This window comes from Neomonachus schauinslandi, chromosome 12 (genome assembly GCF_002201575.2).
Source record: "Neomonachus schauinslandi chromosome 12, ASM220157v2, whole genome shotgun sequence".
Taxonomy (NCBI): domain Eukaryota; kingdom Metazoa; phylum Chordata; class Mammalia; order Carnivora; family Phocidae; genus Neomonachus; species Neomonachus schauinslandi.
The window spans coordinates 40,235,815-40,252,044 of NC_058414.1; the positions used below are offsets into that span (position 1 = coordinate 40,235,815).

Genomic DNA, 16,230 nt, shown 5'->3' on the forward strand with positions numbered 1-16,230 from the left:
AGCACTTATTCCAAATGAATAAAGACAAGAGATTATACCCTCTAAACTGGATGGATGCTAAATGTTTTTTGCCTTCTGGAGTTTATGTGTTCAATTTAGTGTTGGCGTAAGCCTCATTAGCCTCCTCCTGATTTCCATTTTTGGTCAGGATAATCCAGTGATGCAGTACTTGGAAGAATAACATAAATTCCTTTCCCCTGGCGCTGAGGCTTACCTTGCAGGGTAACGAAGTCATCAAATTGATAAACGTGCTCGCTATCTGGGTCAGTAGCAATGAGATTCATTTCTTTGTGGAACATTTCAAAGTTGGGGTCATTTTTCTTCACTACCCCAATCACAAATACTTCCACATTGATGTCACTGGCTTTCTTCACCACTTCCGTCAGATTCTTCTCATCTCGGGTATCAGTCTGCCCATCAGTGATGACCAAGGCCACCTTCTTTACACCCGGCCGTGCGGCTTCAAACATGTGGTTGGCCTCATGGAGCGCTGAGGCTGTGTAAGTGCCTTCCCCCAGGTACTGCATGTTGTCCACAGCCAACTTGAAGTCGTCCTTGTTGGAGAACTGAGTCAGATGAGCAACTTTCTCCACTTTATGGCTGTAGTTGATTATGCCTATGCGGGCCGTAGTGAGGTCCAGAGCAACCTGGTCGGACAGAGTCTTCACGAGACTTTTGATGATCTCAAAGTTCTCTGGCCCTACACTTTCGGAGCTGTCAATCACAAACAGCAGTTCTAGAGGAGTCTCTTTGCATTTGGGCCCACACCCTAAAAGATGAATGTTGAGATAGAAACATTGCATGAATGAAAATCAGAACATCACTGATTGGCGTCAGAGTGGTTTGAGAAAGGGGCAGCGAACCACCAGAGACCTGGATCATTACCTTCCCTTTCTGGGAGTGTTAACAGCTAACAGCTGTCCCCCTTCTGGTTTCTATATCTAACTTTTTAGAAAATAATATACTGCAAAAACAACCTCCCCCACCCCACACACAAAAAAACCACCAAAGCACTGTAGAGGACACACCTATGTGCCAATTTCTCAGATTAAAAAATATGTATTTTTAGAAGAGTCTGCATCCCTGTGTGTCCCTTCCTGATTACATTCCTCTCCCTCTCCCTAAAAGATAACCCTAGCCTCAATTTGCTCTTTATCCTTCCAGCATTTCTATTTAATTTGAATCTGAAAGCTAATCTTCTAGTCTTCCACCATATCCTTATGTGACAACTGATATTTCCTCATTAGCATGACAATTGGGTAAAGTGATGGATTGAAAATGGTTAATTGTGGGGAAAGGATTAGGGCCCGTAACTGTACAGAAGAACAGCTGCCCCAGACTCTAGTTTGTGTCCCCAGTCACTCACAATGAGGACAAAGGTGGCTCAGTGAGGCCAGCAGTCCGTCCATACTATGATACCTCTTCAGGAGAACGATCTCAGAATGCTGGTTAATAAACAACTTTGGTTTAGGGTTTACCATTCAAAGCAATCATTAGAGTTACCAGGAAATAAGACTTATCAGGGCTCCGTTGGTTTATTCATATCCTCATGTTACCCAACAGCCCTACCACAAAAAATAGGAGGAAACTGGGTGCTATTTTTGCCGGGCTTCTAGAACTCCAAAGCCCCATCTAAATTGGCCTGTCACCATACAGAGTCCCAGCTGGGTTCTTAACATCCAGAGGTCTTTTGGGGGACAAGCCAGTTCAGGGGTTCCCTGTATGGAAGAACAATGACATTTCTGCCACGTTTCTCTTATTTCCATTATTTTATTAATCTCTTGCCTTTTGGCTAATCTCTTTTCTTCCTCTTTCTGCTAAGTCTATTTTAAGTTTAACGTATTTAGCCATAGAAGCATTTAGATAGAGCTATGAAGCACGATGACTGACAGTGTCCTCCTGTCTTTGAAATGAAATGCACTCTAGAAATCCTGCTCAAAACTCAATTCAGAAAGACTTCTTGCTTCAGGAAAAACACAGACATTCTAATCACCAGCCAGGCTGGATTCAAATGCCAGTTAGGCCCCTGTGGTCATACTTCCTTTGTTGTTTTTTCCCTTCCCAAGCTCAGGTAAATGTCACTGAATACAAATGAGCTCTGTGCTCACAAAAGGCCTGCCTGCCCACAGACTCCAGGACCAATGTCTTCACTCCTCTTAAGCACCCTGGGAAGATGATTTCTTTTTTTAAATCAGGATTCCCACAGCCCCTCTCTCTGCATCTTTCAGTTTCCCATTGACTCTCCAAACGAGCTTCAAACTTTCTCATGAGCTTTCTCCCGTATATCTCTGGGTGATCACATTTATCTTGACCAACACAGAACATAGTGGCTGTGGTATTTTGAAGGGATGGTTTTTTTTTTCTTGACGGTCAAATCTTACCACATATTTCAAAAATAATTTTGATAATTTCTTCTCTCTGAAGGACAAAAGGAAAATGTATTAATTATATGACCATAATATTTTTTTCCTATCATCATAAAAGCTGTGTCTTATTACAATCAGCTTGGAGCCGTTTGCTTTTATTCTTCAGCTGAAGAAAACAAATGGCACAGGGGTTAAAAGGTGGCTAGAATATATCATAACTGAAATGTGTTTGAGTTGTGAAATGTCAGAGCTCAGACTTCTAGAGTTCACAATTGCAGCTCCAGCATTTATCGGCTGTGTGACCTTGGGCATTAGATGACCTAACGGTATCTGTGTCTCAGGGCTGGGGTGCAGGTCAAATGAGGCTACGCACACAGAACTCTTAGGATAGGGCCCAACTCCATAAAGTATAACTTATAAAGGTGTGGGTGATGCATGCCATCAGTTACACAACTTAACCCACATGTGCTGAGCAACCAAGACAAGTACCAGGGCCAAAAGAGAATTCATTCTATGCCCTATTCCCTCCTTTTCTCTACCACCGTCCAGTTTTGCAAGTCCCCTCCCCAGGTTCCTGATACTCTCACTTCGGCACTTTCATGAAATGTCCCCATGTTCCTGAATGCTCCTTCCTGGTCCTGCTGCCATCAGCTCCAGCAGAGGAGCCCAGGGTGAGGTGGGGATGGGGAGTGAATGTGCCAACGCCCTGCCCTGAGTAGCACGTTTACAAATAACTGGGATGGGACGATGGAAAACAGAATTCTGTATTTGCCCAAGACAGGAAGCTGACGGGAATGATGAACTTTATTAATAGAAGCCCAGAAAATCTCAACGGGAAGGAGGCAAAACTAAGATCTGAGAAGATCAAATTTAACAGTTGCAAAAGTAAAGTTTTAAAGAAAAAATTCACAATGACAGAACTGGGGTAAAGATGACATCGCTGGTGATGGGACTTAACAGAAACATGTATGGAAAATATTCAGAGCATTTTAATTTAATTGTATTTTTTTGTAAATTGAGTAAAAGCCAGTGATTCCAAGTGGCTATTTAAAAAGAACTCCCAATACAATATTAATACAATTATATAAAATGAGGAAGTCAATAGTCATCTTTTTGGGGGGGGGCCTTGTCATGTTTTTCCACATTTAGAGAGGCATTTAATCTGAAACTAGGATGTGTCTAGAAAGGGAAAATGCATATATTTATATATTTACATTGTGTTTTTAGAAAGGGGAAATATATTTATATATTTATGTTTAATTTTTTACAAGTGGAGAAACTAGACACCAAGTTTATTACAGTTTTTCACTTAACATCGCTTCTCAGCCTTTTGGCTAAGATCAAGTGTAGTTTTTCACTTAACATTATATCATACTTAATTTCCCATATTATTAAGTATTCTGAAAAACTTGATTACTGAAGTCAGATGCATGGCCATTTTAAGGCTCTTGATGCATATTGCCAAAGTGACCTTCAGAAAGGTTGTAACTGACACCTCTAACAGCAGCGTATAAGAAAACCTATTTTATTTTAGACACATAATACTGGTTATTATTTTTACATAATCTCTGCCATTTGATAGAACAAGATATCACATTGTTTTAAATTATACTTATGCAATTCTTAGTGAGGCTAAGTTTTATTTCATATGCATGTTTCCAAGCTGTATCCCCTTGTGCAAGTTCTTTGTATGTCCTTTGTCTATTTTTTCTATTAAGATGTTTATCTTTCATTGACTTGTAAGAATAATTTTTATATCAAAGTTGCATTTAAATTCTTCTTAATGTGCTTTTATGGTCTAACCAGGTCTAAAAAGCTTTAGGTACTCACATATATCAATCTTTTCCTCCTCTTCTTTGCTTTTGCTTGACTAAAATAGTTTTATTTTTTCCACTCAAATTGCTCAATGACTACTTTGGCTATTTTTGCCAATGATGAAGGCATCGAATTTATACCTATCAAAAGATTCATAGTCTAGTAAGCAGTAGACAAATAAATACTTTTGTAAGTGCTGTGCTATTGGATTGGAGTCAAGGAACCACACGGGTCTGCTGGGAATTCCAGAGGTGGGAGCCTGAGGGTGGGGCTGCGGACCAGGAAGGTGGATTACGAGCAGCTTGGGGAGGAAAGAGGGAGAAGGGGAGGAAAGAGGGAGAATGGGAGGAGCATTCCAGGCAGGGGACAAAGTACACAAACACAGTGCCTTACAGTACTTGAGTAAACTTACGACACAGGGTACGTGGCAGAGAGAATGACAGGAAATGTGTAAGACAGATGAACTCTAGAAGGTCTTTGTGTCATGTTGAAGAGTGTGAACTTTATCGTGGGCGGTGAGAAGACGCATGGTCCCTAAGCAGAGAAGAGATCTGATCATGCTTTTATTTTAGAAAGGTGATCATGGCAGCCAATGGAGGGGTTTGAGGTTCCTAAATAGTTCGGGGGCGGGGGAAGTGACACCAGAAAGCAGTGGTGGCAGTGATAAGGAGGAAGGATTGGTCTAGAGGGAACTATCCGAGGGAAAATGAAGGGGTTGGTGGGTAGTTGGAAGGAAGGGTGAGGAAAGAGTCTCAGAGGAGGCAAATGACGTTGGCCCACTCTCTGAGATTAGGGAGGAATGGAATAGGAGCAGGGTGGGGGCTAGTGAAGATCACTGGGCTCCGCTTGAGCATGGCTGAGTCTGATGCATCGATGGGACATCCAGCTGGGGATGTCCAGTAGGCAGTTAGACGTAAGGTCTGGTGCTCCAGAGAGCAGTGCAAACTAGAGGCAGATTTAAGGAAGGCCAGCGTACAGCGATGGCAGATGAGATTTCCTGGAGCAGAGCTTTCCAGTCTGTTTTAATCCAGTGTGTCCCCTCACCTCCACTGGTTAAACATATTCTTTTGCATGTTTATAACATGAAGACAGTATGTTGTCACTCTCCATACAATTTTGCTATGAAATCAAACTAGCCTCTTCAAACTGTCCATCCCCCCTTCCTTTCATGGCTGTCCCTGCCTCAGAGTTGGAAGACCAGGAGAAAGAAGACTGAGGGCAGACACTGAGAAATGCTAACATGTTAGGGGCGGGTGGAAGAACAGTCTTTTTGAAGCAATTTGGCATGAATTCTTATGACACTGAACTCTGTCAATGGTATTTGCCTCTTAAAAGAGTAGTTTGCTAGTCTGGAATGAATCTACAACTGACAGCTGCTTGGGGATATATTTGATCAGGGAGAGAACATGGGTGGGGAGAGGGAAGAGGCCTTCTAAGAACAGCATTTATGGGGGAGCTGCCTGGATTTGGCAGCAGACAAGCCAACTCCAGCTACAAGGGCTCTGCTACTTGCTAGCAAGGCGACTTCAGGCATATCGCCCAGACTTTTCTGACTTAGCATGTCTTTCATGGAAGTAGAGATAATAGTACCTACCTCATGGAGCTATCCTGTAGATTAACATGGACTCTTGGGCAAGGGAGGGCTGTGGTCTGCAGCCTGTCCCCTTCTCGTTGCACCCCATCCCCACCATTTCTACACTGCACGGGGCTTGGGCCAGCATTCATGGCGTGAAGTCTTTACTTCTGAGCTCTGTCCAAATTCCCTGAGAACCCTTGCCCCTTGCCCACCCTCTGGGGGGACCCATGCATACAGGCCAGTGCTATCAGCTTTCTAAATGGGCCATTTAGGCAGGCAATTTGGGGATCCTGTGTATCCAGTGTGTAGAACAGAGCGGGCGTGTGCTCAGGGTGCTCACTCTCCTCGACTCTGAGGACTCTCACCCAGGGGAAGGGGTGCGGCTGAAGAAGCACTATAGGTCCTGTGTGGGGGCTCTAAAACATGAGCCCTCAGGCACCCTGCAATACTAGGTAAGGTGAAGGAGCACCAGAGGTGAAGGAGCCTAACACAGGACCAGTCACAGACTAGATTCTCATTGCAGGCAAATTCGCTCTTCCTTCAGTCATCCTTCCCTGCTAGTCCCTCTTCTAGAATCTAGAAAGCCAAGGTCGGTAGAATGACATCCTCATTTCTAAGATCTCTGCCTCTTGGTTAAAAATCTTCTGCTCGGGCGCCTGGGTGGCTCAGATGGTTGAGCGTCTGCCTTCGGCTCAGGTCGTGATCTCAGGGTCCTGGGATCGAGTCCCGCGTGGGGCTCCCTGCTCCTTGGGAGCCTGCTTCTCCCTCTGCCTTTCTCTCTCGCTCTGTCTCTCATGAATTAAAAAAAAAAAAAAAAAATCTTCTGCTCAAGCAATTAAAGCCTAATGTGGGCCCAAACATCATCGGACATCCTTTTGTCTGCTCTCGATCCACATTATCTACGTCTATCATAGCATTTATCAAATGACAGGTGAACATCCTTTGCTTGTCTTTCTTTCTAATGGGCTATGAGCTCCTTGAGTCCACAGACATAGTCTCTTAATCTCTACTGCTCCCCTGCCTATCTCAGAGCCTGACCCAGAATACGTACCCAATAAATGTTGGTGAAATGAGTGAACAGATGAATGGATGAAGGAAGGCAGGCCCTCTCCACATACTGGGATAGGAGGGAGGGTATAAACCTATGGGGATTGTTCCTCTGGGCATTTTACAGATACTCTTCCTGCTACTTTGGGGGAGGAATTGATGTGTACGTAGCTCTTTCGTATGCCATAGGCATCTGGGGGGCTATCCGACTTGTGGTGAGGAAGAACGAAGAGGAAAAGGCAAACAGGCCATAAAAAAGTGTGTGTTCTGTTTGTCACATGCTCAGCTCTCATGTCTCACCTTCACCACCTGAACTCCCACCCCTTACGCCTGGATTTGCTCAGCACAGCACATAGGGTCAGCGTCCCCAGATCATGACCCACTGAAAAATCTGAAGGAGGATAAAAGAGAAGGTTCCCATTGCTTCTCCACTCCAGAAGATGTAGTGCCTTCCAACGAGAAAGGAAGAAATAGACACTGCTATAGAAATTCTAGAACTTTCCTACCCTGTGAGACTTTGAAGAGTTTCAGCTTTTTGTTTGCAACAGTGTAGGGAACATAGGGAAAAGTTTGCCAATGCCTCACAAGTTTTGTTGAATAAGTGAACTAGTACATTCAAGTAATCTCCATTTTGTGATGGCTATTCTCCTCAGAGCACTTCCTAAAGGATCTACTTCAAGGAAACCGAATGCCCCGTTTGGAAACGTGAAGGGTCGTGTCAAGTAGAAGTCATTTGGACATTTCGCTTGTTTAAACGGCTCACCTCCTTGTTACCCTGTCTGCCAGGGGTCACAGGGGAGTGTCACACACCACCACAAGGCTGGGTGAGGGCTGCCTGGTGTTCTTTCTCCCTCATGCTCAGATCAATCACCTCATGCATCTAAGTCAACACTGGGCTTGTAGCAGTGCTATCATTAAATGGCAGCTGGAACTCTGTGTCAAAAGAATTCATTCTTGGGCGCCTGGGTGGCTCAGTTGGCTAAGCGACTGCCTTCGGCTCAGGTCATGATCCTGGAGTCCTGGGATCGAGTCCCGCATCGGGCTCCCTGCTCGGCAGGGAGTCTGCTTCTCCCTCTGACCCTCCCCCTCTCATGCTCTCTCTCTCTCATTCTCTCTCTCAAATAAATAAAAAATAAAAATCTTTAAAAAAAAAATGTGTCAAAAGAATTCATTCTTCTGAAGCTAGAACATGAATGGAATAATTTTGCAAGCACAAAGCCTCCATTACCCTCTAGGATGGATACTCACTGTAAGTCCTACGTCTACCCTCTAGGATGGATACTCACTGTAAGTCCTACGTCCCCCTTCGGTCCTTGTAACCCCTACTTAGGGGAAGAAGAGTAACAGTCAATATAGGCTAGAAGTAGTTAATGTATAAAATTACAGTAAGACTTTAAAAATCACTCCTTGCCTGTCTTCCTGGGGATCCGGGCTCTCCAATTTCCCCTTTACCGCCTTTCTTTCCCATAGCACCCTGTTCTCCATGCTCTCCCTTTAGAATATAGTGAAAAGAGAAGTTTAGAATGTAAATATTGAAGCCAAATGAGAAAAACTCTAAAATTTAATTAATTTCCCAGTGGTATCTCTTGAAGACCTGTGGTTCTGGTTGACACAAATATACTACGGGGGAAAAAATGGGGGTCATTATATTTACATTCCCCCCAGGTACCATGATCTAATTCATGATGAACCAGAGATCTCAAGGTGAGGAGACCTTGAGATACGATCAGAACAGCTCACTGTCTTCAGGAAGTTCAACTATTATAAAATTTTAGAGCAGTTATCCGGTGTCTTTTACAGGGTATGTTGTAAGGATTCACTCCTTTAGCAGCTGGCTTTCAAGGATGAAGAAAACAAGATTTATAAATTAAGCACGTTTATAGTTAGGAAAGGAAATCCATAGGGATTTGCTTCCAAATGGATTTTTTTCCTCCAAGAGCTATAAGGATATGAGAGCTCTCCCAAAGCTCACGTGAAGCTATTGAGATCCTAAACCTAAGCATCTTTCTAAGGTCCTAAAATAACTTACCTTCTGGCCAGGGAGGCCACGGCCTGTCAAGCCCTTTGGCCCTGGAAAGCCTTGGGGTCCTTGCTCCCCCTACACAATATGAAAAAGGGATCAGCCCATTAATTTCCCAAGATAACTCAGAAAATTCTTTGTCAGATATACACTTGCAATCCCAAAACTACATTGTAGCATTATCTAAATTTGGGGGGAAATGTATATGTCAGATGCGCTCATTGCTTTGCTAGTAAAAGTTGAACTTCTGAATCTGGGGTAGAAGTAAGGAGCTGGTTTACAGTATTTGCCTATGTCTGTGGTGTAATTACTCCCACCTTGGCCAATTTTCAAACTGTGAACATTATGTCAACCAGTTCATAAATAACAAGCAGCTGTTATTTCAGTTGTGATATTAATGGTGATTTTTATAATCTTCTCTACATTTTTCTGTATTTTTGATATGCTAAAAACATGTGTTGTCTTAATAAAGGAGGAAAAGGGGATATAACAGCATCTGTCCCCAAATGAATGCCAAGGAACTGTTTATATAATTATCATATACTGTTAGTTCTAATCCTGCTAATTGGTACCATGAATCTATTTATTTAGTACCTCCTTAATTCAGAAAATAAAAATGTTTTCATTGCATTGTTTTTAACTGCCTCCTCCTTTACCCTAACTTTTTCTCCTGTTCCCTGACCCCTGCCCCCAAAACCACACTGATTTAAAGGGCTTTCATTATGTTGAGCGGGAAACAGAAATAATCCCTGTTGAGTATACGAAGTCATAGTTCTGACATGGCTTAACTCGAAATCATTGTTAGCAACAAGTCTGTGGCAAAGGTTTGTAGACCCATGAGCTACTGAGATTTCATTTGCTTACCTTGAACATCTTTCTCAAAGGTACCCTGACCACACCTACTAGAATCACTGGTATGCTTAATGAAAACCTCAGACAACGAAATGAGAATCTGAGATGGGGGTCAGGGTAAAATATGCATTTTGCCATAGGCCTGCTAGGGCTTGAGAGCCGCTATTCCAGAAGGCAGGATGGGCTTTTGAAGGATAGCCTGGAGGGGGTCGCAGAGGCCTGCTTGGAGACTGTTGTAACTTTGAGTATCAGCATTCCTCAGCCACCCCTTCCTAGTTCATTGGCTTTCAAACCTTTTTAAAATCAGCAGAACCCTTTCTTTTTAAAAGTATTAAAATGAAATATTTCAGACACATAAAATTTATACTGAAAGGCAAACACTCACCTACATACCACCATATTAAAAAAATGAAATGGTGCAGATACCCCTGTAACCCCTGATATACTCAATCCCCTTCCCCTAAGAAGAGGGGAAATCTCTGAAATTGACATGCGTCACTCATATTCGTGTTTTTATGCTTTAACTACACATATATAGTCTAAGATAATGGACAGTATTTAATAGTTTAAACTTCAAATAAGTGATATATCTATGTATCCAATTTGTATTTTAAATCTCAGCATTATCTATTTGAAATATATCTGTGTGCATATACATAGTTCTAGTTCATTTTCTCTGCTGTACATTATGCCATTAAATAACTAGACTGTAATTTATCCATTATCCTAGTGATGGACATTTAGGTTGTTTCCAGTATTTCCGGATTACAAATAATGCTTCAGTGAAGATTCTCTTATGTATCTTTGCACACTTGCACACATCCCTAGGAGGGAAATTTTCATTAAAACAAATCTTACACAGAAGGGTACAACATAGGATGAATATAATTGGAGACTCCTGTTGAAATGAAGTGCTCAACTCTTGCATCCATCAATAGCCCCTCTCAGTGGGTTGACTTAGCTGAATTTTAGGTCCTTTTCATTTCTGCCATGTTTTTTTTTTTTTTAAAGATTTTATTTATTTGCCAGAGAGAGAGAGCACAAGCAGAGGGAGTGGTAGGCAGAGGGAGAAGCAGGCTCCCCACTGAGCAGGGAACCTGACGCGGGGCTCGATCCCAGGACCCTGAGATCATGACCTGAGCCGAAGGCAGACGCTTAACCAACTGAGCCACCCAGGCGCCCCATGCCATGTTGTATTTCTAAATGGAAGGCAAGTATGGGGTTACAGTTTTTTGCTTCCTCAGTTCGGCTCTAGAGGACTCAGACCAAGTTCCTTACAAGGGTCAGATTGCAGCGAACTCATTCGCTGATGGTCTTTTTCACCTTGGTAACTCTTGAGTCAAGCACAGTGCCATGGTACAGTGGGCCCACGGTCAAGGTTTATGTGGTGTTGTGCATGGATGTCTCAGGCCTATCTGAGGAGACTCACTCCTGAAGAAGTGCCCCCTCTATTATTTGCTTCAGTGGTGATAGGAGACAGGCAGGGATCACTGGTCTTCTCTATTCAGTTCACAGTCAAGAGAGAACAGTCTTTTCCCACCAGGAAACACAGTGGTACAGAAAGCCCCAGAACCTTGGATAGGGATTGGTGCCAGTGAAATATGCCGGAGACAGTACATCAACATGCAAATTCCAAGCTAGAGATTCAAGCAGGAGAAAGGAGAGGGGAAAAAAAATCTGTTCTGTTTCCAAAGATTGCCCAGCTAGCATAGGTGTGAAGAGGGATAAACAGGAATATGTGGAACGCAGACCAACCTCATTACACTTGCTGAAAACCATGCTCTGAGAGTGGGTGTGCAGCCTCATCTAGGATATGAAGGCTGGAGGGGTCTGTCTATATACAGACTGGGTGGCTAGCTCACAGAGTCGCATGAAGGATGATACCTGGGAGATACCTGCCTGAGAATTGGCCATTCTCTGTTCTAATTAAAACGAAAATAAAAAACAAAAACTATAAGAAAGTTGTCCTCTTAAGAAAGATGTGTCAGTAAATGACACTTTGGCATAAATTCGTTTTCTCAGGGGTTTTTTGGTTTTGGGTTTTTTGGTTTTTTTCAGAGGTGAAGTAGGACATCTTTATTTGACCAGGTTGAAAGGTGGTGTGAGGTTGTCAGGGAGATTCTTGAGACCCCTGGGACCTGAGCTGGGGGGTCAGGAGGTTTTGCAGCCAGGTGAAAGGGGATTAAAGGTTCATAAAAGAGCACTAGGAGGGGCTGTATCGCTGGCTTTGTCCCCACCCACAGGACAGAACGGAGTGACAAACAGAGCAGCTGGGCCTGGGGTGTGATGGTGAACTGTCCCTGAGAATTGTCCCCTCAGACAAAGTAGGTCCAGAAAGAACTTGACACCGTTCTGACAATTATTCAGAATAATTGTTTCTTTTACAACCTTTTGGATCCTACAACAGCTAATATAGATGTCGAATAAATGTTTGTGACTAACTAGCTTCCTTTAAGAAATTAACAAATTTCCTAGCAAACTTAAAATCTACCATGGCTTCACTGCTGTGCCCTGAGGGGAAGACCTCAAAGTAGCCACTTAGCCTGTTAGGATCAGCTCCTTGGTCAGGAATTTATTTTGCATCATTTCACATTATAGACATTTTCTATATAATTGTTTGCACTGTAGCTATTCCAGGCAGCTGCGTTTCCCTTTACAAAAGCCTTTTTTTTTTCTTTTTAATTGTCAGTTTCCCTTCAAAATACTTGGAAGTCTTCTTACAACTTTCAGGGTGCGCTATCTGACTAATAGCGAGCAAACTCTTTAATTTTGCAGAGGTGAATGCTACCCAATTATACTTTTTTCCTTACAAGTGTCAGGAAGAGGAGACACAATTATTTCAGCCTGGGTCAGAAGCAACTGCAGGAGAGAACCTGTCTATATGAAGGTATAATTAAATCCAAATTTCAAACCCAGCTTCTAAACCACTGTATCTCCCCTTAGATCCATCCTGCTGCAGATGTGATTATTTTCATTTTTCAGATAGTTACAGTATAGTAAGGAAAGAAATCAAATTCACAGATGATCCAGAACTATAAAATGGACTTCTGCCTTCCCTTTAGGGTATAGAAACTAGAAAAGGCTGCTTTTATTCTTAAATCCACAACAAAAAATGCTAACCATTCTATGAAAGCCCAACTTTTTTTTGAGTACATCATAGAACTGTGGTCACAGGACAACCATGTGACTCAACATCTAAGGAAACAAAGGATCCTCTAAGGAGAGACAGGACATAGGCACTTACTTACTTGCTGGAAACACTGGATGTCGTACAAGCTGGTAAGAAGAATTCAGCTAAAATTCTTAATTGCTAAAGGCTGAGTGTGGGCTTGTGTGAGAGGACAGGACCCCTGAGAACTTTAGACACAGGGGAATTTATACCCACTCATGGGCCCTTTGGGGACCTCACCAGTGCTCATAAGAGAGACTGGGGACAGGGCAAGTCCCAAAGCTTCCCCAGTGGTTTAGGTCCAGGGGAGGGAAGTAGCTAATCCCCCAGCGAAAGGCACAAAGCCTCCTATAGGACAAAAATCTTAAGCTGCTGGAAATGTACGGCAAACACTGTCAGCTTTAGGGCACAGATGACCCATGGGAGCTGGGGAAAGGAAACAGAATAAAACTTGCAGGCATGGATCCCAGACCTTTCGAGATGTCCCACTACTTGGGAAAGGAGATGTCCCACTACTGAGGAAGGGTCAGGAAATCTTCCTTAGCCCAGACCATTAGAGGCCTCTATGCATTTGCTGGAACTCCTAACACTATACACTTAAAAGGGTGAATTTTTCTGTATATAAATACTCTCTTACTAAAGAATAAAAAAAGTATTTTAAAAAGTAAAAAGAATTAATAGAACACTTAGCAAAATGAATAGGGTCCATAAACAGTGTAGCAATGATAATTTTCTGATGTTGATAATTTTACTGTCATATAAGAGAATATAAATTTTGAGGGTAGGGAGTACAAGATTATTGAAGCAGGCCTTCGAATGAAAAGCAGCTTGAAGAAAGAAGCCAGTGCTGTATTAAGATGTTGACTTAGTGGGTAAATGGCAGAGTTAGCAAGCCATGGTGACCTGCCTGAATAGTTATCTAAGTATTTGGCCTCAAAGCCAGGAACCCTTCTGTACTGAAAGGGATTATTTTCTTAGGCTTCATGGACACAGCTAATTCACTTTAGAAGGAAAATGGTATCTTCCTGGTGGCCTATGGAGTACATATAATTGACCATGTAGATAGAAAGTGTTTATCCAGAGAACCCTAGAACAACGCAATGGTCCGGCATTTTGGCACCTGTCCCCTTCCTCCTGAGTTCCTATCATCACATTCTCCTGGTATAACTAGCAACTGCCATTGAGGGTGTGCCTATGTGCACAGGACTGAGCCAGGTAATGAGAGAGCTAGACATAGTTTTAGGAAATTGCTAGAATAACCTGGGGGCAAGTATGTAAATGATAAAACCAAGGCTTTTGCAATCCTTCCCCAACTCCTCCGATTGTATTTGATTTCAGAGCAAAGCTTTCAACAGTAATTCTCTCCAAAGGCAGTTCCTCCAAAGACTCTGCTGACTTTCTTTCCTCAGTTCTGTCTTGGCTCAGAGTAGAAGCCAAGCAGTTTCTCCATCTCTAGCCTGAAAATCAAGAGCCTCCAGTTTCTAAAAATCCTTTCCTTTGTGGAATTGAATTCCTCTAACTTAATGTCCCATTTTGATGTTAGCCTTTTCTAACGTGGGCTAAGGTGCCATAATGCTTGTTCAGTTAAAGTAGCCCATTCGGTTGGGAATAGAATCAATGCGTAGGTTATGTGTTAGTGGGCGAGACTTCCACTGGAGTGTAGCCCAGGCTCACCTGGTACCTGGCCAGAATACAGTCCTAATGGGCTTAAATGGAACAGTGTGGCTTCATTATCCTTGATTTTCATTCAAATGGTGATCCAGTCCCATTGTGCCCAGTGAGAGGCAGAGAAATGATTTACTTTTTACAGATTCAGGGACTGATTTTGAGTCTGTTCCTAAAAATGGTTTAAAACCTGCCCCATTTTTTTCCTTTCCTCCTCTCCATGGCCCGCAACACAGGGTCTTTTTTAATAACCTAAGAAGTGTCAGCCATGTACGCCAAGGGTTTTCAGAATGGCTCCGATGGAAACTTCCATGAGCTGGACCAAAATTCTGCTGACATTAATATTGATGGCTATATTCATTTCCTATTGCCACTGTGATGAATTACCACAAATTTAGTGGCTCAAAACAACATAAATTTTTTCCCTTACTGTTCTGGAAATCAGAAGTACAAAATCTGTTTCATTGGGCGAAAGTCAAGGTATTGGCAGGGCTGGTTTTCCCTGGAGCCTCCGAGGGGAGTATCTGTTTCCTTGACTTTTTCAGCTTCTAGTAGTCACCTGTATTCTTTGGCTTGGGGCCCCTTCCTCCATCTTCCTCCACTCCATCCCTGTTTCCACCATAACATCACCTCTTCCATAGTCTCTTCTCCTTCTGCCCCCTTCTTAGAAGGACGCTCATGATCATGCTCTGGGCCCAACCAGATAATCCAGAATAATGTCTCCATCTCGAAATGCTTAACTTAATCAGATCTGCAGAGTTTCTTCTGCTATAGAAGGCAATATTCACGGACTCTAGGGATTAGGACATGAATATCTTTGGGGGCATTATTCAATCTGCCACATTGGCTTTTTCCCTATGCATGCAAAAAGTAAGATAATTGTTATATTTTCTGTAATTTACCTTCATATGCTTTAGTTTAGACAGTATCATGAAGATGTGTATATGCAATTTAGTTTATGCTCTAGGGATGCTGAGGTAATATCTGAAATACCATGATCAGTGGTCCATACTTCAAAGACCTATGCCTCAACTCTTACCGTCTGAATTTGCTCCAGAGGGATGATAGGAACAACTTATACTTGGGGAAATAAGAGGTATTCAAGAACTGTCATAGTTAGAAATGATATACAGGTACTTCACCCCCTTTTATAGAGTCAGCCAAGTACTTTTATTAGAGCACCCTAATTCTAGAACTCATTCAGAACAGGTGCCTCCTCCCCTCAACCCATCATGAAGAGTCCCTTCACTGATCTGACTAAAAGGTTGACTGGTTCAATCATGAGGATATTGTTGTATTTGTCTCAGAGAAATCATTTTATGCAATGCGCTTGTTAGAGTGCTTAAAAAAAAACCCACAAAATTGGAACTTGGACCATGCTTTAGTGCATGTTTTTGTGCCTTCTTGTTAATGAATAGCTGAACATCGGGCAGAATTCTGTCTGAAATTTGCTTTAATTAAAACATAACACCTGACGGGGCGCCTGGGTGGCTCAGTCGTTAAGCGTGTGCCTTCAGCTCAGGTCATGATCCCAGGGTCCTGGGATCGAGCCCCGCATCGGGCTCCCTGCTCCACGGGAGGCCTGCTTCTCCCTCTCACACTCCCCTTGCTTGTGTTCCCTCTCTCGCTGCCTCTCTCTCTGTCAAATAAATAAATAAAATCTTTAAAAAAAAAAAAATAACACCTGATAGCAAGGTTGCCTAGGAGGAAGCAAGTAACT

At 42.7% G+C, this 16,230-nt stretch overlaps 1 protein-coding gene and 1 pseudogene across 1 annotated transcript in view; one reads left to right on the top strand and one right to left on the bottom strand.

Moving 5' to 3' along the window:
- The window catches only part of COL28A1 (collagen type XXVIII alpha 1 chain), a 163,281-nt gene that overhangs the window by 16,474 nt on the left and 130,577 nt on the right, over positions 1 to 16,230 (bottom strand). The window contains exons 27-31 of the mRNA XM_021689683.1: positions 8,834 to 8,902; positions 8,216 to 8,296; positions 8,091 to 8,126; positions 2,382 to 2,418; positions 215 to 769 (exon numbers count right to left, since the gene is read on the bottom strand). Of these exons, the coding sequence (XP_021545358.1) occupies positions 215 to 769; positions 2,382 to 2,418; positions 8,091 to 8,126; positions 8,216 to 8,296; positions 8,834 to 8,902 (778 nt within the window). The remainder of the gene's footprint in view (positions 1 to 214; positions 770 to 2,381; positions 2,419 to 8,090; positions 8,127 to 8,215; positions 8,297 to 8,833; positions 8,903 to 16,230) is intronic.
- LOC123326453 lies at positions 3,681 to 3,850 on the top strand (annotated as a pseudogene).